General features: G+C 41.7%; 1 protein-coding gene across 2 annotated transcripts in view; it reads right to left on the minus strand.

Annotated features, from left to right (window-relative positions):
• The window catches only part of SMC1B (structural maintenance of chromosomes 1B), a 68893-nt gene that overhangs the window by 11370 nt on the left and 31596 nt on the right, over positions 1-25927 (minus strand). For both annotated transcript variants that reach the window (XM_049884640.1, XM_049884639.1), the window contains exons 12-19: positions 20537-20683; positions 18149-18286; positions 17743-17859; positions 16280-16386; positions 12390-12531; positions 11366-11511; positions 9876-10029; positions 5844-5942 (exon numbers count right to left, since the gene is read on the minus strand). In XM_049884640.1, the coding sequence (XP_049740597.1) occupies positions 5844-5942; positions 9876-10029; positions 11366-11511; positions 12390-12531; positions 16280-16386; positions 17743-17859; positions 18149-18286; positions 20537-20683 (1050 nt within the window). The remainder of the gene's footprint in view (positions 1-5843; positions 5943-9875; positions 10030-11365; positions 11512-12389; positions 12532-16279; positions 16387-17742; positions 17860-18148; positions 18287-20536; positions 20684-25927) is intronic.

Below are 25927 nucleotides of genomic sequence, written 5' to 3' on the forward strand. Positions count from 1 at the left end.
ACGGCCCCGGTGGCCTGCCTGGCCTCACTGCCACTGGGTCCTGGCAGCTCTCTCGGGGTCTTTGACGTTCTTTCAGGACTCGAGCGCTGTACACACTGCTCTGTGGGAACATGCTTCCCCTCCTTATTTCTTCATCTGCTAAACAACCACCATTCATAATCACCTTCATGTATTCACTCATTGAGAATATCTATCACTCACCTGCTATGTATGAGACACTAAGGATTCAATGATGAAAAATATTCAGTCCTTGCCCCTGCAGAGCTCGCATGGAGTCAACATGTCACCTGGATTTATGCCAGAGTGACGAGCCCTCTAACGTACAAGCACGGGTCCTGTGGGCAGAGCAGAAGGTACAGCCCAGTGGGGGACGTAACACTTTGGCTGAGACCTGAAAGGTGAGCAGGACTAACTCAAGTAAGAGGGAAGGGAAAAAGCGCCTCAGGGGTGTCCCTCCAGGAAAACTTTGCTGACCTTCCAGAGTGGGTTAATAATATATGATAAAGGTGACATTTCAATTCACTAGAAACAGAAAGATTACTTGATTAAATGTTGGTGGGTCAACTGGCTAACCTGGCTACCTTTTGAAAAGTAGATCCTTACCTCATACCATATGTTGTTGGTGTTAGGTGCTGTCAAGTCAGTTCTGACTCATAGCGACTCTACGTGCAACAAAAAGAAACACTGCCCGGTCCTGCACCATCCTTACAATCATTGCTATGCTTGAGCCCATTGTTGCAGCCACTGTGTCAACCCATCTTGTCGAGGGCCTTCCTCTTTTTCACCGACCCTCTACCAAGCATGATGTCCTTCTCCAGGGACTGGTCCTTCCTGATAACACGTCCAAAATAAATGAGACACAGTATCGCCATCTTTGCCTCTTAGGAGCATTCTGGCTGTACTTCTTCCAAGACAGACTTGTTCGTTCTTCTGGCAGTCCATGGTATATTCAACATTCTTTGCCAACACCATAATTCAAAGGCATCAATTCTTGTTTGGTCTTCCTTATTCATTGTCCAGCTTTCGCATGCATGTGAGTCAGTTGCAAACGCCATGGCTTGGGTCAGTCGTGCCTTAGTCCTTAAAGTGACATCTCTGCTTTTTAACACTTTAAAGAGGCCTTTTGTAGCAGGTTTGCCTAATGCAATATGTCATTTGATTTCTTGACTGCTGCTTTCATGGGCGTTAATTATGGAAACGAGTAAAATGAAATTCTTTACAACTTCAGTATTTTCTCTGTCATGATGCTGGTTATTGGTCCAGCTGTGAGGATTTTTCTTTTATGTTGAGGTGCAATCCATACTGAAGGTTGTAGTCTTTCGTCTTCATCAGTAGGCGCTTCAAGTCTTCTTCACTCTCAGCAAGCAACGCTGTGTCATCTGCATATTGAAGGTTGTTAACAAGTCTTCCTCCAACGCTGATACTGTGTTCTTCATACGGTCCAGCTTCTCGAATTTTTTGCTCAGCACAGAGATTGAATAAGTATGGTGAAAGGATACAATACAATCCCGACACACAACTTTCTTGACTTTAAACCACGCAGTAACCCCTTGTTCTGTCCGAACAACTGGCTCTTGATCTATGTACAGGTTCCTTATAAGCACAATTAAGTGTTCTGGAATTCCCATTCTTCGCAATGGTATCCATAATTTGTTATGATCCACACAGTCGAATGCCTTTGCATAGTCAATAAAACACAGGTAAACATCCTTCTGGTATTCTCTGCTTTCAGCCAGGATCCATCTGACATCAGCAATGATATCCCTCATTCCACATCCTATTCTGAATCTGGCCTGAATTTCTGACAGTTCCCTGTCGATGGACTGCTGCAACTGCTTTTGAATGATGTTCACCAAAATTTTACTTGCATGTGATATTAATGATATTGTTTGATAATTTCCACATTCTGTTGAATCACCTTTCTTGAGAATAGGCATAAATATGGATCTCTTCGAGTCAGTTGGCCAGGTAGCTGTTTCCAAATTTCTTAGCATAGATGAGTGAGCACCTCCAGTGCTGCATCTGTTTGTTGAAACCTCTCAATTAGCATTCCGGCAATTCCTGGAGCCTTGTTTTTCACCAATGCCTTCAGTGCAGCTTGGACTTCTTCCTTCAGTACCATCAGTTCTTGATTGTATGCTACCTCCTGAAATGGTTGAATGTCGACCAGTTCATTTTGGTATGTGACTGTGTATTCCTTCCATCTTCTTTTGATGCTTCCTGTGTCGTTCAACATTTTCCCCACAGAATCCTTCAATACTGCAACTCGAGGCTTGAATTTTTTCTTTAGTTCTTTCAGCTTGAGAAATGCTGAGCATGTTCTTCCCTTTTGGCTTTCTTATTCTAGGGCTTTGCACATGTCATTATAATACTTCGTTTTGTCTTCTTGAGCCATCCTTTGAAAACTTCTGTTCAGCTCTTTTACGTCATCATTTCTTCCTTTTGCTTTAGCTACTTGATGTTCAAGAGCAAGTTTCAGAGTCTCTTCTGACATCCGTTTTGGTCTTTTCTTTCTTTCCTGTCTTTTTTTATGACCTCTTCCTTTCTTCATGTATGATGTCCTTCCACAACTCGTCTGGTCTTTAGTCATTAGTGTTCAATATGTCAATCTATTCTTGAGATAATCTCTAAATTCAGGTGGTGTATACTCAAGGTTGTACTTTAGCTCTCATGGACTTGTTCTAATTTTCTTCAGCTTCAACTTCAACTTGCATATGAGCAATTGATGGTCTGTTCTGCAGTTGGCCCCTGGCCTTGTTCTGACTGATGATACTGAGCTTTTCCATTGTCTCCACAGATGTAGTCAGTTTGATTCCTGTTATTCCTTCTGGTGAGGTCCACGTGTACCATCACTGTTCATGCTGGCGAAAAAAGGTATTTGCAATGAAGCAGTTGTTGGTCTTCCCAAATTCTATCATGTGATCTCTGGTGTTGTTTCTATCACCAAGGCCATATTTTCCAACTACCAATCCTTCTTTGTTTCCAATTTTTATATTCCAATCACCAGTAATTATCAATGCATCCTGATTGCATGTTTGATCAATTTCAGATGGCAAAAGTTGGTAAAAATCTTCAATTTCCTCATCTTTAGCCTTAGTGGTTGGTGTGTAAATTTGAATAATAGCTGTATTAACTGGTCTTCCTTGTAGGTGTATGGATATTATCCTATCACTGACAGTGTTGTACTTCGGGATAGATCTTGAAATGTTCTTTTTGACGATGAATGCAACACCATTCCTCTTCAAGGGTCACTTCCAACATAGTAGACCATATGACTGACTGATTCAAAATGGCCAATACCAGTGCATTTCAGCTCACTAATGCCTAGAATATTGATGTTTATGCGTTCCATTTCATTTTTGATGGTTTCCAATTTTCCTAGTTCATACTTCATTCCATCTTCCTATTATTAATGGATGTTTGCAGCTGTTCTTCTCATTTTGAGTCATGCCACATCAGCAAATGAAGGTCTCGAAAGCTAGACTCCATCCACGTCATTAAGGTTGACTCTACTTTGAGGAGGCAGCTCTTCCCCAGTCGTATTTTGAGTGCCTTCCCATCTGAGAGGCTCATCTTTCAGCACTATATCAGACTATGTTCCACTGCTTTTTATAAGGTTTTCACTGGCTAATTGTTTCAGACATAGACTGCCAGGTCCTTCTTAGTCTGGAAGCTTAGCTGAAACCTGTCTACCACGGGTGACCCTGCTGGTATTTGAAATACTGGTGGCATAGCTTCCAGCATCACAACACACAATCCACCACAATAACACAAACTGACAGATGTGTGGGGCCATACCATATTTTTGTATGATATATTTTAGTATATTATACCATATTTAAAAAAAAAACCCCGTTGCTGTCTAGTCTACTCTGAGTTATAGCGACTCTATAGGACGGAGTAGAACTGCCCCACAGGGCTTCCAAGGAGCAGCTGGTGGATTTGAACTGCACTGAGCTCTTAACCACTTAGCCACCCGGATATATCATACCATATGGTGAAATAAATTTCAAGGAAACACACACAAAAAAATACCCATAAAAGAACAGGAAGAAACTGTTGATAAATATTTATTCAGTAATGAGGTGGGGCAGAGCTTTCTAAACACAAAAGTGAACACAGAATCCACTAAGATTACAGAAAAGCCAAGAAAGGAGACCAAAGTAGAGCTGCTTTCTGATTCCCAAAAGACACTACAAATGAAATCAAAGAGCCCAACAAACTTAGCAAAATATATTAACGACACATGAAATGAAAAGATGTGGCATCTACGCGCCATTTCTTCTTCACAGCAGAGCCCAGGTTTCTGACCAGGTAGATGTGTTTCTTCTTCAGGCATCCCCTGTACCCTAGTGGGTGGGCCTTCCTGCTCTAAGGCTAAGTCCACCCCCCACCTCCTACCAGTGATGGACTTGTGACCCAATTCTGGCCACTATGATGAGGGGAAGGAGCCCTGGTGACTCAGTGTTTAAAGCGGTCAGCTGATAACTAAAACGTCAGCGGTTTGAACCTACCAACAGCTCCCTAGGAGAAAGATGTGGCACTCTGCTTCAGTAAAGATTTACAGCCTTGGAAACTCTATGAGGCAGTTCTACTCTGTCGTATACAGCTGCTACGAGGCAGACTCGACGAGGCGGACTCGACTCACTGGCAGTGAGTTTATGATAAGGGGACAACTGCTGGTGCTTTATGTGGGAAAACCTTTCTTTGATCTTAAAAACAGTATCACTGCAAAGGATAGCCTCTCTCTACCTCTGAAGGTTGTGACTGTGCAACTGGGCAGCCAAGAATGACCACGGACATTTTCCCCTCAGGAGAGAACTGGCCTCAGGAGGGAGCCATCTTAGTTATCCCAGTGCTGCTGTAACAGTTTTACCACAAGTGGGTGTCCTATAGGGTTGCTATAAGTCAGAATCACCTTGACAGCAACGGGTTTGGTTTCTTTGGTGTGGGTGGCTTTAACACAGAAATTAATTTTCTCACAATTTAGGAGGCTAGACGTCCTCACTCAGAGGGCTGGCTCTGGGGGAGGCTCTGGAGGAAGTTCCTTGTCTCTTCAGCTTCTGTTGCCTGGTCCCTTGGAGATCTCTGTTTTGGCATCTGTCTTACCCCATCTCTCCTCTGCTCTCTTGTTTAATTTCTTATATCTCAAATGAGATCGACTCAAGATATAAAAAATACCCCATACTAATCCTACCTCATTAACATAACAAAGACAGCCCATTCTCAAATGGAATTATAACCACAGGCATAGACGTTAGGATTTACAACACATATTTTTGCGAGACATAACTCAGTCCGTAACAGAAGCCGACATACAAAGAAATGTACGGCTACAGGAATTATACAGAACCGGAGCCAGAGCCGTCCATGGGCTGGGTATCTAGGGCTGTGCCTGTGGCTTTGAAGGCTCTGTTACACCATCAGCTAGGGCTTTGGGACACCCCCTGCTACCAAGGCCATGAAGTGTGGGACTGATGGGAAATTCAGGAAGCTGGAAGGTGTTGGCTGCTTCTGTTTACTGCAGGACTTCTCAAAGCCTTTAACACTCATTGTGACGTCCCAAGAAGGGAATAGAGATTTTCAAAATTAGCTTGCCACAGAAACTTCTTTGGAGAGACATTTCACGGGACTAATGTTCTGCAGAACACAGAGTGAGAAATCCTGATCTACACATCAACAACAGAAGTAATCTACTCTGCTATTTCTTCAAAAATCATTAGGAAATCTATTTTTCTTTTTTACTTACACTCTACTGTGTAAAAATTATTTTGCAGTATTTAGTATTTAAATATTCGGCATTACTGTGAGTTATTCATACGCAATGGAAGTCTTTCCAGTACCTTCAAATCCTCTCTCAGAGAGCTGTAGTCTACTTCAATGGCTTCTTCTTTTTCATATATGTCGATGGTTGCCTGGGTACTTTCGGCTTCAGCTCCCAACTGAAAAATAAATGAAGCCCTTTCCTTGTTATCTGAAATGGCGATCACTACTCATCCATCAGCCCCAGACCCTCCAGTTGCTTGCTACCTTGCTCAGGTTAAAAGCTAAAATCCTCACAGTGGCCCGTGAGGCCACGGGGACCTGCCCATCACTCTGGCCCTGTCGCCTCTCTAACTTCATTCTGTGGCAGTTTCCTGTGCCCACTCTGCTCTGGCCACACTGGCTGCTTGGACATGTATATCGCACTCTGCTGGATACAGCAGGCCCACAGCCACGGCACTCTGCTGGACACAGCAGGCCCAGGTCCACTGTACTCTGCTGGACACAGAAGGCCCATGGCCATGCACTCTGCTTGGACATAGCAGACCCAGGTCCACCGCACTCAGCTGGACACAGCAGGCCCAGGTCCACCGCACTCTGCTGGACACAGCAGGCCCAGGTCCACCGCACTCTGCTGGACACAGAAGGCCCACAGCCACGACACTCTGCTTGGACACAGCAGGCCCAGGTCCACCGCACTCTGCTGGACACAGCAGGCCCAGGTCCACCGCACTGCCCTCTGCCTGCACAGCCTTCCCCTAGACATGCACACCGCTTCCCCTTGTGCCTCTTCCACTCACCGTCATCCTCTGTGCGGCCACCTCAGGCCTCTCCACCCGAGCACGCAAACCCCCCTACACCAGTACTCTAGTCCCTCCCTTGCTCCATTTTCTCTTTAGCGCACATCACCACCTAACACTTCATATTTTACTTGTTTATCATTTTGTCTGTCCACTTGCCATGCCCCCACTAGAATGTGAGGGAAGAGACTTTGAGTGGTCATGTTCACTGCTGTATTCTCAGTGCTTAATGCAATGATGTAGCCCTGGTGGAACAGTGGTTAAGAGCTATGGCTGCTAACCAAAAGATTGGCAGTTCAAATCCACCAGCCGCTCCCTGAAACTGTATGGGGCAGTTCTACTCTGTCCTCTAGGGTGGCTATGAATTGGTAAATTGCCTTGATGGCAACGGGTAAGGCAATGATCGACCATATATATTTCCATTTCAATATATTACTCTCCGAATAAAGGAGGGAACAAATCAATGGGCATTCATTCTTCACTCAGGTTGTAATGCTGATACCAAAATCCAAGACTCACAAATTAAAAGAACTGAAAAAAGAAAACCTTTGTCACACTTACTCCCCTCCCGATATTCTCGGCTGAAACAAACTTGAATGAAATCACTTCCAGAGTTAAGTTTACATTTTATTCAATGAGTATCTATTAAAACAGGTCACCAAAAACAAAAAAAAAAACAAACCCAGTGCCGTCGAGTCAATTCCGACTCACAGTCGGACAGAGTAGAACCACCCCATAGAGTTTCCAAGGAGCGCCTGGCGGATTCGCACTGCCAACCCTTTGGTTAGCAGCCATAGCACTTAACCACTACGCCACCAGGGTTTCCAAAACAGGTCACAGAGAAGCTGAACTTGAATACAAAACGTACCACTGGAGCCTGAACCTCACAGTCTGTGATTCAACAACCTATTTTATGTTCACCTTCCCGGTGAGTCATCTGGTGCCTTGCTACTCAGTGTGGTCAGTGGGCCGGCAACAGCGGCCCCACCTGGGAGTTGTGAGAAATGCAGGCTCTTGGGCAACAAGACCCCCAGATGCTTCACGCGCACGGCAGGACTTGGGAGCCAGCCGTCTACGACTGTCTCCCTCACAACGCGCGAATCTTCCACATGAACCCTGGCGGGTGCAGGTAGCTTACCCTCTGTCTGAACACCTCAGCGGAAGGGCAATCTCAGGTTTTACCTCACAGTCGTAAGACAAGTGCTTCCACCCCGTGTTCTGTCTTCTGGAGAGCGGCGAGTCATAGTGAATGCTTTGTCCATTTGGGGTTTTATGGCTCTTTTTTTATATGTGCAGCATCACCATTACAGGGCACAGGAGAAGTGGCACCAAATTCCCATCAGGGAGCCCACCACCCGAGGGCCTCCACCTTTCCAGGAGAAAGCTGTTCCCCAGCAGAACAACTCTGACTCTGGGCCTCCACCTGCCAAATCCAGCGGTCCCCTTTGGAGCAGAGAACAAGTGTGCCCTGTAAGACGGGACTTCGTCTATTTGAAAAGCGTGATCGTATCCCCTCACCTTCCCCTCCCGGTGTGACATGGGCTGGATTTTCGTCACTATCCTGGACACTATTCTCTTAAAAAGCATCAAGCTTTAAAAAGTGAATGCGGTTACTTCAGCGTGGCCTGATCAGCACCACGTGGAACAGAAAATCCAGCTTAAGTCCTAACGCCTGCTTTGAAACACCCCCCACGATGCAGTCTTTCCTGCTGACAGAGAAGTCAGTCATTTCACATCCACGACAGGACATGCGAGGATGGACGCCCACCCGCACGTCGTCAGAACTGCTTCCTCCCCCACCTTATTCCACAGCACACTTCTAAAACCGCCGTGACTTCTCCACAGACTTTCTGTTCTTTCTGAATTACAGTGAGTACTGCTTTTGTGTTCCCACCTACATCCCCTGGTAAGAGATGCCTCCTCCCTTCTCTCCTCACCAGAGGAGTAGACACATGTCCCAGAATGAGCCACGGAGCTCTTCCTCAGGACTGCTCTAACAAGAGGGCAGAGGAAGGTCTCTTTCCCCACTGGTCAAAGCCACAGGTCACAGCTGCAGCCTTATGGGAAAAGCTAATGTAAGAGAAAAGAGCCACTATCTGCTGAGCAAGGAGAGCTCCAGCCTGGTCAGTTCCTGGGTAAGCCACGCCGCAGCCCATCTCCATTTCATCCCTGCCTCTCTGTCCCACTTTTTTCCCCCTTAAAGCCTCTGAGTTGGTTTATGTCACCTGTGGTCAGGACAGGTTTTCTCCTTTTCTTACCTCCTGTCTGAAATATGAGCTTTGCTAAGGAGAGGAAGGAGACAAAGACTTCTGGAGCATAGTGCCACACCCGAATTCTGCCATAAGAAGTGGCCAACATTAGCGACAGAGAAGCCTCTTTTATAGGTGCTTCTTTATGGAGATTACAGAGGGCCTAAGGTCTCCGGTCGCTATGAGTTGGAATCAACTCTATGGCAGTGGGTTTTGGTTTTTGGGTAAGGTCTCTTCTGGCGTGGAAGCTGGATGGAATGGTACGGATTTCTGAGTGTCCAGGGTCTGAGGAAGAGGAAGAGGGATGTGGAAGGGAGACCAGAGAGAAAAGACTCACTCGTGTACGCAGGATGAACTCAAAGATGACTGGAGAGGCAAAGCAAGTACCTGTGTTCACCATCCTCTGGACGGTTCTCACAGTGGGATGTGCGTTCTGAACTCACGTTCCCATCTTTCCTAACATGAGGGACAGACCAAGGGCTTATATTTATAACCACCCTGAAGAGTCCTGTGTAGTAACAGGTGATTGGAAAAGAAAGAGGGAAGCAGAAATGCCCACCACAGTGCCTTGTTGAGTACCCGTTCTTACCTTCCCCTGCACCCTCACCCCCTGTGGAGACCCAGGGGCCTTTAGTGAAGGTGCAGAGCAAAACCTGTCCCGGCAACCACATCTCGAACATGGTTCCAAGACTGCAGGGCAACTGCTGAGGCCAGCAGGCGACTTTGACAGGCCTGCAGTTCACTGTGGCTACCTAACACCCCTCAGTGTTCATAACTCCAACAGCATTTATTCTCTGATTTCTCTCAGGCATTACTACAATGGAGGTAAGACGCTCTAGTCCATCCTATGACGCTAAAAAGACAACTTAACCAGATCTGTGGAATGCTGATCAAAAAAAAAAAAAAATTTTTTTTTTTTTTCTTCCTAGAAGACGTCTTCTCCACCCCAGATGGCTACAGAACAAGAGGAAGAACCTCCAGGGCTGGGATTTCACCAAACAGTCAAGGAGCACTACGTTACGTGCCGCACACTGCACTGTGTCTACACCAATGGCTGTAATACCTCCACTTCAATGATGTCATCCAGTGATCCCAGCAGAAGAACTATCTCGATGTCTTGAACTTTGCAATCAAGCAGCATGTTATGCTTCTCCAATCGTTTCTGTTCCAGAGAAGTTTGAATTTTCACAACTTCTTTTTGCAATTTTCCCACTTCCCTGTAAATACAGATACGAAAAAGTGACTATATTTTACGTTATGTAAAGTGGCACCAAGGGAGAAAAATGTACATGCTATAAATTAACGAAAAAAAAAATTTTTTTCCCTATGAGTGAGTGCTGCAACTTCTAGAGTTATCTCATGGCCGCTTGCAGCTTACACTTTAACACTCCTGAGAACAGGCGTGAGTTAATCCAAGGGAGTACTTTCAATAACAAACATTATCACTTTGACCAGGGCTTGTAAACCGGTATGATTTTTCAAGCTTCATTTTTCCCTCAAGTATACGCTTTACATTTTAGAACCTCAAACCCAGGGAAGGATTCTGTCAGGAGGACAGCCGTCTTCCCAAGTAGCAATCTGCGGTTTCTTTACCGCCCCTGATGCAAAGACTTCTATTTTAAAACGGTGGCTTGGGAGGTTATCAATTGAAATGTGGGATTTTAAAGATGGTCTAGAAACAGGATCTAAAAAGGAAATTAGGAACTATATGGTTTTCAAAAATATAAAGAATAGAAAAATGGTTCTGTTTAAATACAAGGGTAAAAAAATTAAGAGTAAGGAGACTTCAATTCCACTCAAAAATCTCAGACAAAGAACTTTCTGGGTGTGATTTGAAACAACGAAGGCCTTCAAACAAGTGAGGAAAACTGAAATCCCAAAAGGCTGAACACAAACAGAGCTCCTTCCATCTGACCACCCATGGCCTGCCAACCACACAGGAGAGATGACACTTGGGTGCGAGGTGGTAGCCGGCTCAAAGTGTCCCGTCCTGTGGTGGTCACTCATAGCAAGCACCTGCACACACTTATGCACCAGGCAATGTTCTAGGGCCAACTGAAGAGCAACTCATTTAACCCTTACAAATACTCTGCGAGGTGGGCTGTCATGATCCCCGTTCTACTGATGAGGAAATTAAGGCTTGGCAGGCAAGCAGCAGAGCTGGGATTTGAGACCAGACAGTCTGGCTCTGGATTCCACCTCCTCATCCACTATGCTATGTCGCACAGAGAGACCAGAGTGAGTCTCTGTACAATGGCAAGACACCAGCATCAAGGAGGATTTTTAGGGTAAGGGACTCTTTACAGAGGCCTAAGTTTTTATCCAGCAAAGAAACAAAACACGACAACAACAAAACAAAAAACTATTCACTCTAAACAACTAACTGTGCTCTTGGTTTTTTCCCTAAATTAGAATGTTTGAGGTGTGATGTGGGACCAAAGCAGCCAAGGGTATATATTCAAAAAACAAAACTTCCTCTCATAAATTTTAAATGGACAGTAAACATTTTAAAACCATGGTTATGACTTGCAAACTGATGAACTGCTTAATTACCTGTCAACAGCCAAAAGCTTCTTCCGTTCCTCTTCAACTTGAGCTTGGACCTTCTCAATGTTGGAATTCTGAGTGACAAACATGTCCTTAAGTTGCTGACGCTTATCCCTGAGTTCATTCACAATTTGCAGGCAGTTTTCTTCGGTCTGTAGATGGTTTGCATTGTAGATTTACCATCTTTTACATTCATAGTCAATAGACTGGTCATCTTGTTATCAGTAAAATCAAACGGGCCATTCTGAGATGAACCTCCTTTCCCTGTGAGCTCCTGGAACCTCTGCTGTAGGCTGTGTCCCACCCCCACCCTACAGTCTTGAAAAACTGGTCACTGTCTGCCTGCACCCTTCACTTCGGGTTCATTCGTCAGCTCACTGCCATCTGACTTCTCTTCCCATTTTCCAGTAAAAATGACCCCTTACTTGGCAATTAAACAGACATTTTCTAGGCTTACCTTTTTGACAACCTTCCATCACTTCCTCCTTGAAACGCTGGGGCTTCTATGCCTCTGGCTCTCTCATAACCTGTGTGATCACCCCTGCCGCAATTCCACTCTGCCCCCTGCTCTTCACTGCCTACACCTCTCCCTGAGAGAGCTAAACCATTCTCACAGGGTTTCCGTTTATACTCACAAACCAGGAATTCCTGAGTATCTATCTCCAGCCTAGACTTCTCCCTTGATCTACATCCTGGGAAGTGCCATCTAGAGGCCACAAAGGCGCTCAAGCTCTGCAGGTCTGGAATTTTCCTTCCTTAACCTGCTCCTCCCATTGCTGTTTATCTTGGTGACACTGGCCTGTCCGAGGATCACCCAAGTCAGAACCTAGGAGTCATTTGTCACACTCTCTTTGCCTTCACCTCCCATTTCCACATCTAATCAAGCCAGTGTTTCTCACATCTTTCTCTCCCGCCCCCCCGCCCGCCTCCAACCACTATGAGGACACTCCAGGAGCCCGACAAATGTTTACTTGGTGAAGGAAGTCCCAATTTCAAGGAGAAGGCACCTCAGTGACCCACTGTTCATTACCTTCTTCAGGTTATCAGTGTCTTCTGTACCTTTCTGCAGAGTTTCTTTTAATGCATCAATTTTATTCTGTTTCTTCTTCAGGTGGTTGCGGCTATATTCGAGTTGAACGTTTAGCCGAGTTTTTTGTTTCTCAAATTCTAATCTAGTATAATAGAGCATTACAGCTGGTAAACAGAGACCTTCAATTTTTTTCTTTTTCTTAACATTTTATTATGGAAAACTTCAAACAAATACCACAGTACAAAGTTGAGTATAATGAACCCCCATGTAGCTATCACCCAACTTTAACATCAATTCATGGTCAATCTGGTTTCATCTATAACCCCACTCACCCTCCTTTCCCACCACTGGATTATTTTGAAACAAATTCCAGACATAATGTAATTTTATCTGCAAATATTTCATTATGTATCACTCAAAGTAGAATGACTTTTAAAAAGCATCATCGCACGCTCATAGCAAAAAAAGGGTAACAATAATTCCTGAATAGCAAATTCCATTTAATGGCAACTTTCTTCACAGTATTAATGTTTTTTTAAAAATAACTGGTTTGAGTCAGGATCCACATATTGCATGTGGGTGATACGTTAAGTTTTTTTTTATGATCTATCCGTTCCCTCTCCTCGTCTTTTTCCTTAAATTACAGTTAATTTGTTGATTCTTATTCAGTCAGGCAGTCTTTCTGAAGAGCTTTCTACACAAACTCTGAACCCTGGAATTGATGCCCTTTCCTACTCTGGCAGCTTCGTAAAGTCCTTACAAGGAGTTCTAGTATCACCTGTGTCTCTTCCTTTCCACCCTGTCATGTTCCCTGCCAACAGAATGATTTGTTCAAGAAACATTTTAAAGCACTAGCTGTATCAGATAGTGTGCTAGATATTGCTAATACAAACAAAACAATGACAATAATAAAACAAAGGGTAATATTCTCGACAACAAAAAAATATAAAAAGGGTAATATTTACTGAGAGCTTACTATACGCCAGGCACTGTTATGTTTTTTACATGAATTAACTCACTTGTATGAACATATGGGGCAGGTATTACATTCACCCCCATTTAAGAGATGAGGAGAACAAGGCACAGAGTTAAGTAACTTGCCCAAGGCTACCCACTAGGAGGTGCCTGGGCCAGGCGGACACACTCAGGCAGGGTCACTAGCCATACTGCCTACGGGAGCGGGTATGCACAGATCCTTGAGGGATTTCTTTCTGCTGCAGGACGCAGACAGCTGCGCCACCTAGAATGAAGCACATCTTCCCCAGGTCCCCGCACCATGTTGGCTTTCCCCTCCCCTCACTGGCTGCTCCTCTCATGGCTCCGTCTCGCTTGCTGGCATCTCCTCTTTTCTCTCTACATCCATTCTCTTGTGATCTCACCCAGGCACATGCCTCTAAGTGCCATCTGTATGCCGACAATCCCAAAATTTATCCTTCCACCTAGACCTCTGCCTTGAACTCCTAACTTGTATTTTCAGCTGCCTACTCTAGTTCTCCAATGGGTGTCACAGCCAACTAGAAAAATATCATACAAATGGATACTATTCATAAGACAAAAAAAAAAAACTATAAAATATCTAGGAATTAACATACAAGATCTTTATGGAAAAAAAAACTTACATTTTAACCAAGGATACAGATAAGAATAAACAGAGAGATACTCTATATTTCTGTATGGGATGACTTAATATTTTGAAAGTATCAGTTCTCCCCAAATAAACCTATAAATTCAATGAAATCCCAATCAGAATTCCAGTGGATTTTTATGAGAAACTGAGTAAACACTGAGATAGGCAGAATTTTTTAGAAAAAAAGCCTACTGACAGGAAATGCTACGTTTATCTTAAATTTTTCTCACAGATCCAAGTATTATTTCTGGACTCTCTATGACCCATGGAAAGCCTGGTGGCATAGTGGTTAAGTGCTACGGCTGCTAACCAAAGGGTCGGCAGTTCAAATCCGCCAGGCGCTCCTTGGAAACTCCATGGGGCAGTTCTACTCTGTCCTATAGGGTCGCTGTGAGTCGGAAGCGACTCGATGGCACTGGGTGCACTGGGCTATGACCCAGCACAGTATCTTAAGGTTTTAATTACTGTACTTCTGCACTATATTTAAAAATCTGGGAGTTCTAGTCCTTTCTCATCTTTTTCAGATTTTTCTTGGCTAGTTCTGTATGTGAACTCTAGAACTGAACTCTAGAACCAGCTTATCTAGTTAAAATCTTTGTCCATACATGCATTGAGATGCTGTTTAAATTATTGATTAATTTAAGGAGATTCACCTTCTTTATAATATTGAGTCTTCCTATGAGAAAACTACTATGGCTTTTCTTTTTATCCAAGTTTCTACCTGTATCCTCTAGTCTTGTTTAAAGGTTTCTTTATATAGTGCTTTCATATTTTTTATTTCTAAGTACTAGACATTTCACCATTTTTTCCCCCTCTAATATCACTGGAATTTTTTCTTCCAATATACTGTTCCAATGGTTGTTCATATATAGAAAGGCTGTTGAGTTTTAAATTAATTTTCATACTAATTTTTGTGTGCAGCCACTTTACTCAATTCTCTTTTGTTGCTAATGGTTTTTCGTTTGTTCTCTTGGATCTTCTAGATACATATAGCCTGAAAATAATAACTTTACCTCCTCCTTTCCAAATGTTTTGCTTTGTCCCTTGTCCAACTCTGCTGAGCAGCACCTTCAGGAGAGCGTCAGGTAACAGGGGTGACACTGAATATTCTCATTTCTGACTTTACAGGAACACGTCCAGTGTCACTCCACAAAACCACAACGCTGATTTAGAACGAGATGTATTTTGTCATATTATAGGTTTTTAACCATTCACATTTTATTAAAAATTTAAAATTAGGAATGGCTGTTGAATTTTGTCAAATGGCTTTTTGGTCATGTATACAGCAGATTGTGTGGTTGCTCGTCCTCTGAGCTATTAATGTGGTGAGTTACAGCAACAGATTCCTAACACTGAACCATCCTTCCCTTCTGACATGGAGTCCACCAGATCATGGTATATTTTGTTGTATTGCAGGACTCTATCTAACCTTATTTTATTTGGTTATTCGTAGGTGGGACTGATTTATAGTTTCTTTTGTATGTATACTTTTTCGGATTTTGGCATCAATGTTACGTTCATTCATAAAAAAAGGCGTCTCTTCCTCTTCTACACTCTGAAACAGTTTAAATACTGAAAACCCAAAAACCCAACCCAACCCCAGAGGACAGAGTAGAGCTGCTCCACAGGGCTTCCATGGCTGTAAATCTTACAGAACCAGATTGCCTCATCTTTCTTCCACGGAGTAGCTGGAGGGTTCGAACTGCAGACTTTTTGGCTAGCAGCTGAGCGCTTAAACATTGTGCCACCAGGGCTCCTTTTAAATACTGAACATCTGTGTAACTGTTAAATATTGACATTACCTGCTCCCTTAAGTTTTGCAGGGATGATTCACCTGGAAACCACATTTCTGCTGCATTGTGGGCTGGACAGGAAGCTTTTTAACCTTTTTTCCCTATGGTAACTGGCCTCCTTAAATTTTCTATCAGCTTTAATTTTTGCCAATGAATAATTTATTGAAGATCATCCATTCTGTCCATATATATGAACATTTACAGGCAATGAGAAAAGCAGTGCCGTATTCTTCTCGTAGTAACCACTGTACGTGGGATCACGTCCCTATTCTCTTCTCTTACTATGTTTACTTCTGTGTTCTCTCTTTAAAATATTATGAAATGAAAAAAAATTGGATCGCGTTATAAGAGCATGAATGCTTAATTTCTTGATGAACTGAAATAAAGATTACCTCAAGCATAATTTCTCTAAAATTATGAAATACTTTTTTATTTATAAGCTGCTTATCAACATCTCTTCATGAAAATACCTTTTTTGATCAATTTCCTGTTGCCGTTTAACATGTTTGTTCTCAAATTCACGAATATTTTCCACGCCAATTTCTTCACAGAAGTGTTGGAAAATATCATCCTCCACCTTTTATTTAAAACAATTGATTTAATAATTAAATTTAAGAAAGTACACAGACAATACTGAAATCTAAATGTCCCCCAACATCTTCCAGGATTAGGCCAAAAACTAGTCCCAACAAGCAATATTGTACCTGAGGGGCCCGTGCTTTCTCTTCCCTTAACTTCATAAACTAGGCCTGTCTACTTTCAATTTTCTTACTCTACAAACTAAACAGGAAAGTGCATAACTGGTCTTATGAAGTGTTCCGGCTTTATTAAGTGCTTAATACAAAATGGGAAGGATTCCACGTAGTCACGCCACAATATAACAGCCAACATAAATTATTCTTTATATAGAGTAAATACTGCACGGTTTTAGGCAGCACAAAACCAAGACAAATGGATCTTAGAATTAAGAATGAAAAAGATCTGGAAAAACTAGAATGAACTGAAACCAACAAAATAACATTTCACCTCAATCTTTGTACATCTGTGCACTGAGGTACAATTATAGGATAAGAGAGGCCTGTTTTAACAGCAGGACAGGTTAAAAATGTTAGGATTTTAGCTGAATGTAAATTAAATACGAATGTGATATGATTGTTAAAATAGTTGATGCAGGAGTAGTGAGCTACAATGAACCTAAGTGGAAAATCCACGCACGGAGAGTTATAGTTATGTGCACAGAGGCCCTGGGTACTCCATGCTGGCCAGCCAACATCTGGACATTATGCTCTGTTTTGGGAGTGTCAGACAGAAGAGCACCCAGAGGTGGTTACCAGAGCTGCTCTGACGTCCCAGGTGAACATGAAACGGCTGAGGAAATTAGAGGTACTTAACCTAGAAGAGAGATAATTCAGGAGCAATGTACGTGTGGTTTCAAATCATGTGATGAAAGGCGGAACTGGAAGCAGTGAGTGGTAGTTACCGAGTGATGGTCTGAGAACAACTTTCTATGGGTCAGAGACACAGAGCAGTGGACTGCATCACATCACAAAGTTCCTGACACTTTACAGGCAGAGGCTAGACGACCAACTCTTTGTTGCCCCAGAGCCAAGCACTGTGCCTGGACTATAACAGATGTAAAAAGCTCCTGAGTGAACCAGGGCAGTGGGAGAAAGAACAACTAGGCTGTGACTTGTACCACGGTCAAAGGAGGCTGGAGAGCAGGAGAGTAACTGTACTGGTCAGTCTCCTCAGAGGGGCAGCACTGGCTCAGAGACTCAGGGAATTAATTTGACAAACCCATAAAACTCAGTTTACGTGTTGTTTCCAATAAGGGCACTGTTAGCTATCAACCTGTGCTTTGCACATATCAAAAAGCTACTAAAACTGGTCTAGAACTATATATGCCATTCCCAATGAATATACCATTCATGACCTTATCTATTTTCTCCTGAAATTCTTCAATTCTTTGTTGTCGTTCTTTGATTCCTTCCCTCAGCATAGCACATTGAGACTCAATATTTAGTAGTTCACTTTGTAGCTGAGACTGTTCCTAATTAGAAAAAAGAAAATTTCTTTTTAACATGGCTATTTTAGCTTTATACAGTGAAGTAAAAAGCATGGCAGGTATCTTTTAGAACAAAAGGGGAATCTGGTGGGGTAAGATGGAACTCAGGTACAGCTGGGTAACAAGATTAACCACCGTAAAAATAAAATAACTAAAGTAACATGGGGTACAGTGACTAAAAATTATACGGTGCTATATAAACGTATATAAACGTAATTCCTGAAAGTGTACGCTCTGGCTCTAAATTCTGTGACTTCGTATCTGCCCGTATTACCCTGTAAAAAGCTGCAAGGTGCTTCTTTTTAATCATCTCTAGTTCACTTTGTGAATATTTGAGTCGTGTATGAGTTCCTTGTGCTAGGGTCTGTATTTGTTTCAAATCTGTCTCCTTGCGAAGTGTCTTCATTAAGCCCTAAAAAAAGAAGAAAAATAGAGTATTTTGCAAGAGAAAAACACTTCCCCTTCTCAAAGTGCTTTCCTATGTAGTAATTCACTGATTTTTCATACAACCACGCCTTCCCCTTCTCCTCAAAAGAGATGGGCAATTAAAGTAATTAGCCACCTGGAGTAACCCAAGTGCCACACAGCATCCTCAAACAACTAACACACTTCCTGTCAGGAGAGTTCAGGGAAAAATGACGAATGGAACGGGTAGCTGTTTCACCCAGTGCACACTGACCGCGTCCGTGAGTGGGACTGTGGGATACACGTTGCCTGGCTTTTCAGTGCAGTTCTGGGTCTTTCCGCTCTCCTCCCCAACCCTTGCTCCCTTCACTCACCCTATTACTCGTCAGAGTTAACTCCCTATATGTGTTCTGTATTTTCCCTCTAAGTCCCCATAATGATACACGAATATGTACGTGTATACATGTTCACCTACATACGTCGGTCTTTCCAGTCATTTTGCAAAGTTAGAATCATGCTGAACACTTTCCTGCAGCTTCTTTTCTCATTCATTCACTCACAGAAGTCCCCCCAGTTAACTAACAAAGCTCTAAATTCATTCTTTTAATGGCTGCATATCACTTCAGAGTGTGAACGCACACAGATCATTCGGATATTCTCTTAACGATGGGCATTCGCTTTGTTTCCAGGTTTTTTGCTACCACAAACAATGCTGCAACAAACGTAACTTGTACGCATACTCTCAAGTATCAGTATTTTTATTTCCATTCCGGAGACTCCCCAGTGTGAGACTGCTGGATCAAAGGAGTTCATGTTTTTATTTTAATATTGGGTACCAGACTGCTTTCCCAAAAGACTGTGACGATCACGTTTCCACAAGCAATGTATGAGTATCCTTCTCCTTCCACTCTCACCAGCAATACACATTGTGTGTCCATATGTGTACAGATATATCTCTACACATACATACACACATATATATGCTTTTATTTTCCAAGTCTTGACAAGTAAAAATAATCTTATTAATTTAATTTTTACTCCCAAGTACTAGAGGATTTGAGCATTTTTTCAAGTTTACCAGCCACATGGATTTCTTCTTCCTGAACTCCCTGATCTTATCCTGTAGTTCTCTGCATGTCAGATTTTCTTAAAATTATTTTAACTTTTTTTCTTCCTGATCATGTATATTTTTGATTCTACTATTTCTTCCCTTCATTACAGATGCAAAGAGTTTGTCTATTTTATTAGTTTTTCAATAGAAACCAGCATTTAGATTTGTCCCTTTTCTATTTTTAGTTTTCCCATTAATTATTTTCAGCTTAAAAATAATCCCCTTTTATAGTTTCATTGTTGTATATTTTGTGACTGTTCTCCTAATTTCCTAAGGTGAGTAATAAGTTCCCTTACGTCCCCTCCTTCTTCCTTAATAATGAAGGCGTCGTTGTTGAGTCCCAAAAGCACTGGTAGGAAGCATGTTCCTACTCACCATTTTGAGATGTTTTATCATTTGCCTTTTGACTACCCTTTGATCCAAAAGCTATCAACGAGCACATTTCCTAGTCTCTACGTAGACAAAAAGTTTTTGGTCACTATTTTTAATTTTATTGTAGTCAGGAAACATGACCTATAAAAATCTCTACTTTTAAAAAGCAGATGATGTTTTCCTGTGACCAAGTATGTGATCAGTTTTTATAAATGTTCTGTGGATATATAAAACAAAAGCTCACATTTATTTAGCATTTGCCACTGTTCTGTTCAATTTACATTTAACCTACTTAGTCCTCTCAACAATGCTATTAAATAAGTGCCATAATTATTACCATTTTACGGATGATGAAACGAATTTGCTGCAAAAGACCTCCTTAAAGTGTTGAAAAGCAAAGATGTCACTTTGAGGACTAAGGCCTGACCCAAGCCATGGTATTTTTCAATCACCTCGTATGCATATGAAAGCTGGACAATGAAGAAGGAAGACTGACGAATTGATGTCTTTGAATTATGGCGTTGGTGAAGAATACCGGATATATATACCATGGATTGCCAGAAGAATAAATTCTGTTTTGGAAGAAGTACAGTCAGAATGTTCCTTAGAAGCGAGGATGGCAAGACTTTGTGTTATGTATTTTGGACATGTTATCAGGAGGGACCAGTCCCCGGAGAAGGACATCATGCTTGGTAAAGTAGACGGTCAGCGAAAAAGAGGAAGACCCTCAATGTGATGGATTGATGGTGGCTTCAACAAAGGGCTCAAACATACCTTTAGTTCTTGGATTAGCTGGGTTCTTCTGTCTTTTAAACTCTTTAACTCTTTCTCATCCCAGTATCTAGCCTTGTATTTCAAATCACTTGACCCTCCGGAGATCACCCCAGATTTTAGAAATAATGTTCCATCAAGAGCTACTGTCTGTAAAATGAAAAAATACTTTACTTTGTAGAAATGTACATAAAGAAGGCACAAGAATAAGGACACAATGTAGTAATTTTTACAGCTGAGATTTTGTAGCTGAGAAAAACCACTCACTAAACTTTGTTAATAAAATACCTAGCTATGGAGGGACAGCAGCCAACCAACCAGCCACGAAGACACAAAGACAAAATTCAGAAATGATGGTGTGAAATCGGCCAGTCATACCTAGGGTGAAGAAAGAAGAAGAGACCTGAAAGATATTTAGGATGTGCGGTCACAACAGGCTGGAGACTGCCCGGGTGTGGAGCGCTAGGAGGGAATCCTGGGGAAAACAGGGTTTCACTTGGCTGGAATGGTGGCACCAAGAACTGAGGCAAAGAATACAGGACAGAGATCAAGACTTAGAAAAAAGAACATGAAATTAAGCTTAGACATGCTGATTTTGCAGTGCCTGTGGGCTAAGACTTTACTTATTTAATCATAATTTATACTTAATTTCTTAAGGAATTTCAATAAGGTTGTAATATGTATTACAACAAGGTAACTACAAATAATAATTAAAACAGAGATAAGAAATCCCACTAAATGAAAAAAATAGAGTATAATTAATAATTTAGAGTATAATTATGAGAAAACAGTGAATTAAATTAAATGAATAGGAAAAAGATAAATTATTTAATATATGATGTTGGGACAAATAAGTGACCATTTAGAAAAAAAGGTAATACCTACATGTAACAAAATACATCAAAATAAATTCCAAACAGATTAAAATAAAAATAGTAAAACCATTAACAAAAGTGAGGAAAATTTAAGTGAACAAATATTTGATCTCACAGTAAAGACCCGATTATACGTATAAAAACAATACCTACAAAGGTTAAGAGTGATTATAAAATATAAAGATACCATAAAATGAGCAAAAGTCAAATGGGAAAAACTGTAGTAACCCATATAATTGACCCACTTTATACATAAGAGGGAAAAAAAAATAAAAAACGTAAGTGGGAGCACGTAATAAATCAATAAGAAAAAGTCAAACACTCTAAAAGAAAGGCAGTTGAAGAACACAAACATAACTTAGGTATTTAAAAGGTCAATGACTATACGATACGGTGTCTAATGTCATATTAATGGATGAAACAGAACTAAAAGCAGCCCACGCTCCCAGCCACTACGTTACGCATCCTCTTCGGTTCTAAAAATGTAGCGGCAACAACATGCAGGATTATGGGTCTTCAGTCTTTTCTACAGTTTCTAGGTGGCTGAAAACTATTTCTTCTAAAAGTAAATGCAGTCTCAAACACGAATAACCTATTTGCATTTGATTTACAGTCAAATTCCTTTTCTAAGAAGGATGATAATTTTTTTCTCAGCCTGCAATTTCCTCATCTCACAGCTTACTTACTTGCTTAGTACAACACTCTCATGCCTACCTTGGGGGAATACATTGTTAAAAAATACTATGGAGGGCACAATTAAGATTTCATATAAAATAAAAATAAGGACTTGGGAAAATTTTAAATAGCATCAAATGAAAGTTCCAGAGGGCATGGGCCTGCCAAAAACTATGAATTCCTTAGCATTAAAAATTTGCTCTTTTAGATAACCAATCCTCCCCCTGAACCAACTTCAGTTATTTTAAGAAATATTTTTTCAGTGTCGTAAGCTGGTGAGCTGGATTCTCCCATTATTTTTTGTGTTATACAAATTACAGGTATTTTTAAGTTGCCTTTCACTGTTAGAAAAATAATATACTTTAAATCTTTTATTTTTGAATGGTAATATAGTCACATGGTCCAAAACTCAAAAGGTACAAAAGAATGGAGTGACAAGTTTCCTGGCATCCTGTCCTCAACTACCCAGTTACCCTTCCGGAGATGAATGATGCTATCAATTTATGGTGTAATCTTCCAGAAATATTTTTGTATATACAAGCAAATACATACATCCATCTCCTCTCTCCCCATTTTTGACACAAATGCCAACAGACTATATACTAGTCTACATATTGCTTTTTTTAAAAAACTGAGTTTATCTTGGTTCTGTCCTATATTTGTACATAAAGAGCTTCATCCTATTTTAAGTTTGCATAGTATTCCATTCTACGCATGCAGTATGATTTCTTTTAACCCTACACGTCCATCATCTGTTGTACTGTGGGGGCGTGCATGTGGCTGTGATGCCAGAAGCTATGCCGCTGCTATTTCAAACAGGAGCAGGGTCACCCATGGTGGACAGGTTCCAGCTGAGCTTCCAGACTAAGGCAGACCAGGAAGAAGGACCTGGTGGTTTACCTCTGAAGAGAGTTAGCCAGGGAAAGCCTTATGAATAGCAGCAGCACACTGTCTGGTATGCAGCCAGAGAATGAGCCCCCAGGCTGGAAGGCACTCGAAAGACTGAGGAAGAGCCGCCTCCTCCTCAAAGTCGAGTGGACCTTCATGACATGGATGGAGTCAAGCTTTCGGGACTTTCATTTGCTGGTGTAGCATGACCCAAAATGAGAAGAAACAGATGCAAACATCCATTAATAACTGGAATGTGGAACGTACGAAGTATGAATCTAGGAAAATTGGAAGTCGTCAAAAACAATACGCCGAATAAAGATCGATATTCCAGGCATTAGTGAGCTGAGAAGGACTGGTACTGGCCATTCCGAATCCAACAATCATATGCTATACTATGCTGGGAATGACAAACTAAAGAGGAATGGCGTCACAGTCACTGTCAAAAAGATCGTTTCAAGATCTATCCTGAAGTACCATGCCGTCGGTGATAGGATTATATCCATAAGACAACAAGGAAGATCAGTTAATATAACTATTATTCAGATTTATGTACCAATCACTAATGCCAAAGATGAGGAAATTGAAGATTTTTACCAACTTCTACAGTCTGAAATTAATCAAACATGCAGTCAAGGTGCACTGATAATTACTGGTGATTGGAATAGCAAGTTGGAAACAAAGAAAGATGGGTAGTTGGAAAACATGGCCTTGGTGATATGAATGACACTGGAGATCACATGGTAGAGTTTTGCAAGACCAACAACTTCTTCATTTCAAATACCTTTTTTTCAAAAACATAAAGGGCAGCTATACACGTGGACCTCACCAGATGGAACACACAGGATTCAAATCGACTACATCTGTAGAAAGAGATGATGGAAAAGCTCAATATCATCAGTCAGAATAAGGCCAGGGGCCAAGGACGGAACACACCATCAATCGGTCCTATGCAAGTTCAAGCTGAAACTGAAGAAAATTAGAAAAAGTTCACAAGAGCCAAAGAACAACCTTGAGTATATCCCACCTGAACTTAGAGACCTCCTCAAGAACAGATTTGACACGTTGCACAATAATGACGGAAGACCAAACAAGTTGTGGAATGACATCAAGGACATCATGAAGAAGGCAAGAGATTGTTAAAAAGAAAGAAAAGACCAAAATGGATGTCACAAGAGACTCTGAAACTTGCTCTTGAATGTAAAGTAGGTAAAGTGAATGGGAGAAATCATGAAGTAAAAGAGCTGAACAGAAGATTTCAAAGGGTGGCTCAAGAAGACAAAGTAAAATATTATAATGAAATGTGCAAAGACTTGGAGTTAGAAAACCAAAAGGGAAGAACACACTCAGCATTTCTCAACCTGGGAACTGAAGAAAAAATTGAAGCCTCGAGTTGCAATTTTAAAGGGTTCTACAGGCAAAGTATTGAATGACACAGGAAGTGTCAAAGATGGAAGGAATATACAGTGTATCACTGTACCAAAAAGAACTGGTGCACGTTCAACCATTTTAGGAGGTAGCGTATGATCAGGAACCGATGGTAATGAAAGAAGTCCAAGTTGCACTGAAGTCTCTGGTCAAAAACAAGTCTCCAGGAATTGAGATGGAATATCCAATTGAGATGTTTCAACAAACAGATGCAATGCTGAAGTGCTCAATCGTCTGTGCCAAAAAAATTTGCAAGACAGCTACCTGGCCAACTTACTGGAAAAGATCCATCTACATGCCTATTCCAAAGAAAGGTAACCAAATGGAATGTGGAAATTGTCGAACAATATCATTAACATCACATGCAAGTAAAATTACGCTGAAGATAATTCAAAAGTGGTTGCAGCAGTACATGGATAAGGAACTGCCAGAAATTCAAGCTGGATCCAGAAGAGGCCATGAAATAAGGGTATCATTGCTGATGTCAGATGCATCTTGACTGAAAGCAGAGAATACCAGAAAGATTTTCACCTGTGTTTTATTGACTATGCAAAGGCATTGGACTGTGTGGATCATAACAAATTATGGATAACATTACAAAGAATGGGAATTCCAGAACAGTTAATTGTGCTCATGCAGAATCGGTACACAGATCAAGAGGCAGTTGCTTGAACAGAACAAGGCGATACTGCGTGGTTGAAAATTGGCAATGGTGTTCGTTGGGGTTGTATCCTTTCATCGTACTTATTCAATCTGTATGCTGAGCAAATAATCCGAGAAGCTAGACTGTATGAGGAAGAACGTGGCATCAGGACTGGAGGAAGACTCATTAGCAACCCGTGTTACGCAGATGACACAGCCTTGCTTGCTGAAAGTGAAGAGGATCTGAAGTACTTACTGATGAAGATCAAAGACCACAACCTTCAGTATGGATTGCATCTCAACATAAAGAAAACAAAAATTCTCACAACTAGACCAATAAGCAACATCATGCCAAACGGAGAAAACATTGATGTTGTCAAGAACTGCATTTTACTTGGATCCATAATCAACACCCGTGGAAGCAGCAGTTGAGAAATCAAATGACACATTCCACTGGGCAAATCTGCTGCAAAAGACCTCTCTAAAGTGTTAAAACACAAAAATGTCACTTTGAGGACTAAGATGCACCGGACTCGAGCCATATTTTTTTAATTGCCTCATATGCATGCAAAAGCTGGACAATGAATAAGGAAGACCGAAAAAGAACTGACGTCTTTGAAATATGGTGTTGGTGAAGAACACTGAATATACCATGGACTGCCAGAAGAACTAACAAGTCTGTCTTAGGAGAAATACAACCAGTATGTTCCTTAGGAGCAAGGACGGTGAGACTTCGTTTCGCATACTTTGGACATGTTGTCAGGAGGGATCAGTCCCTGGAGAAAGACGTCATGCTTGGTAAAGTAGAGGGTCAGTGAAAAAGAGGAAGACCCTCAATGAGGTGGACTGAAAACACAGTGGCTGCAACAATGGGCTCAAGTATAAC

The sequence above is a fragment of the Elephas maximus genome, chromosome 4 (genome assembly GCF_024166365.1).
Source record: "Elephas maximus indicus isolate mEleMax1 chromosome 4, mEleMax1 primary haplotype, whole genome shotgun sequence".
Classification (NCBI taxonomy): Eukaryota; Metazoa; Chordata; class Mammalia; order Proboscidea; family Elephantidae; genus Elephas; species Elephas maximus.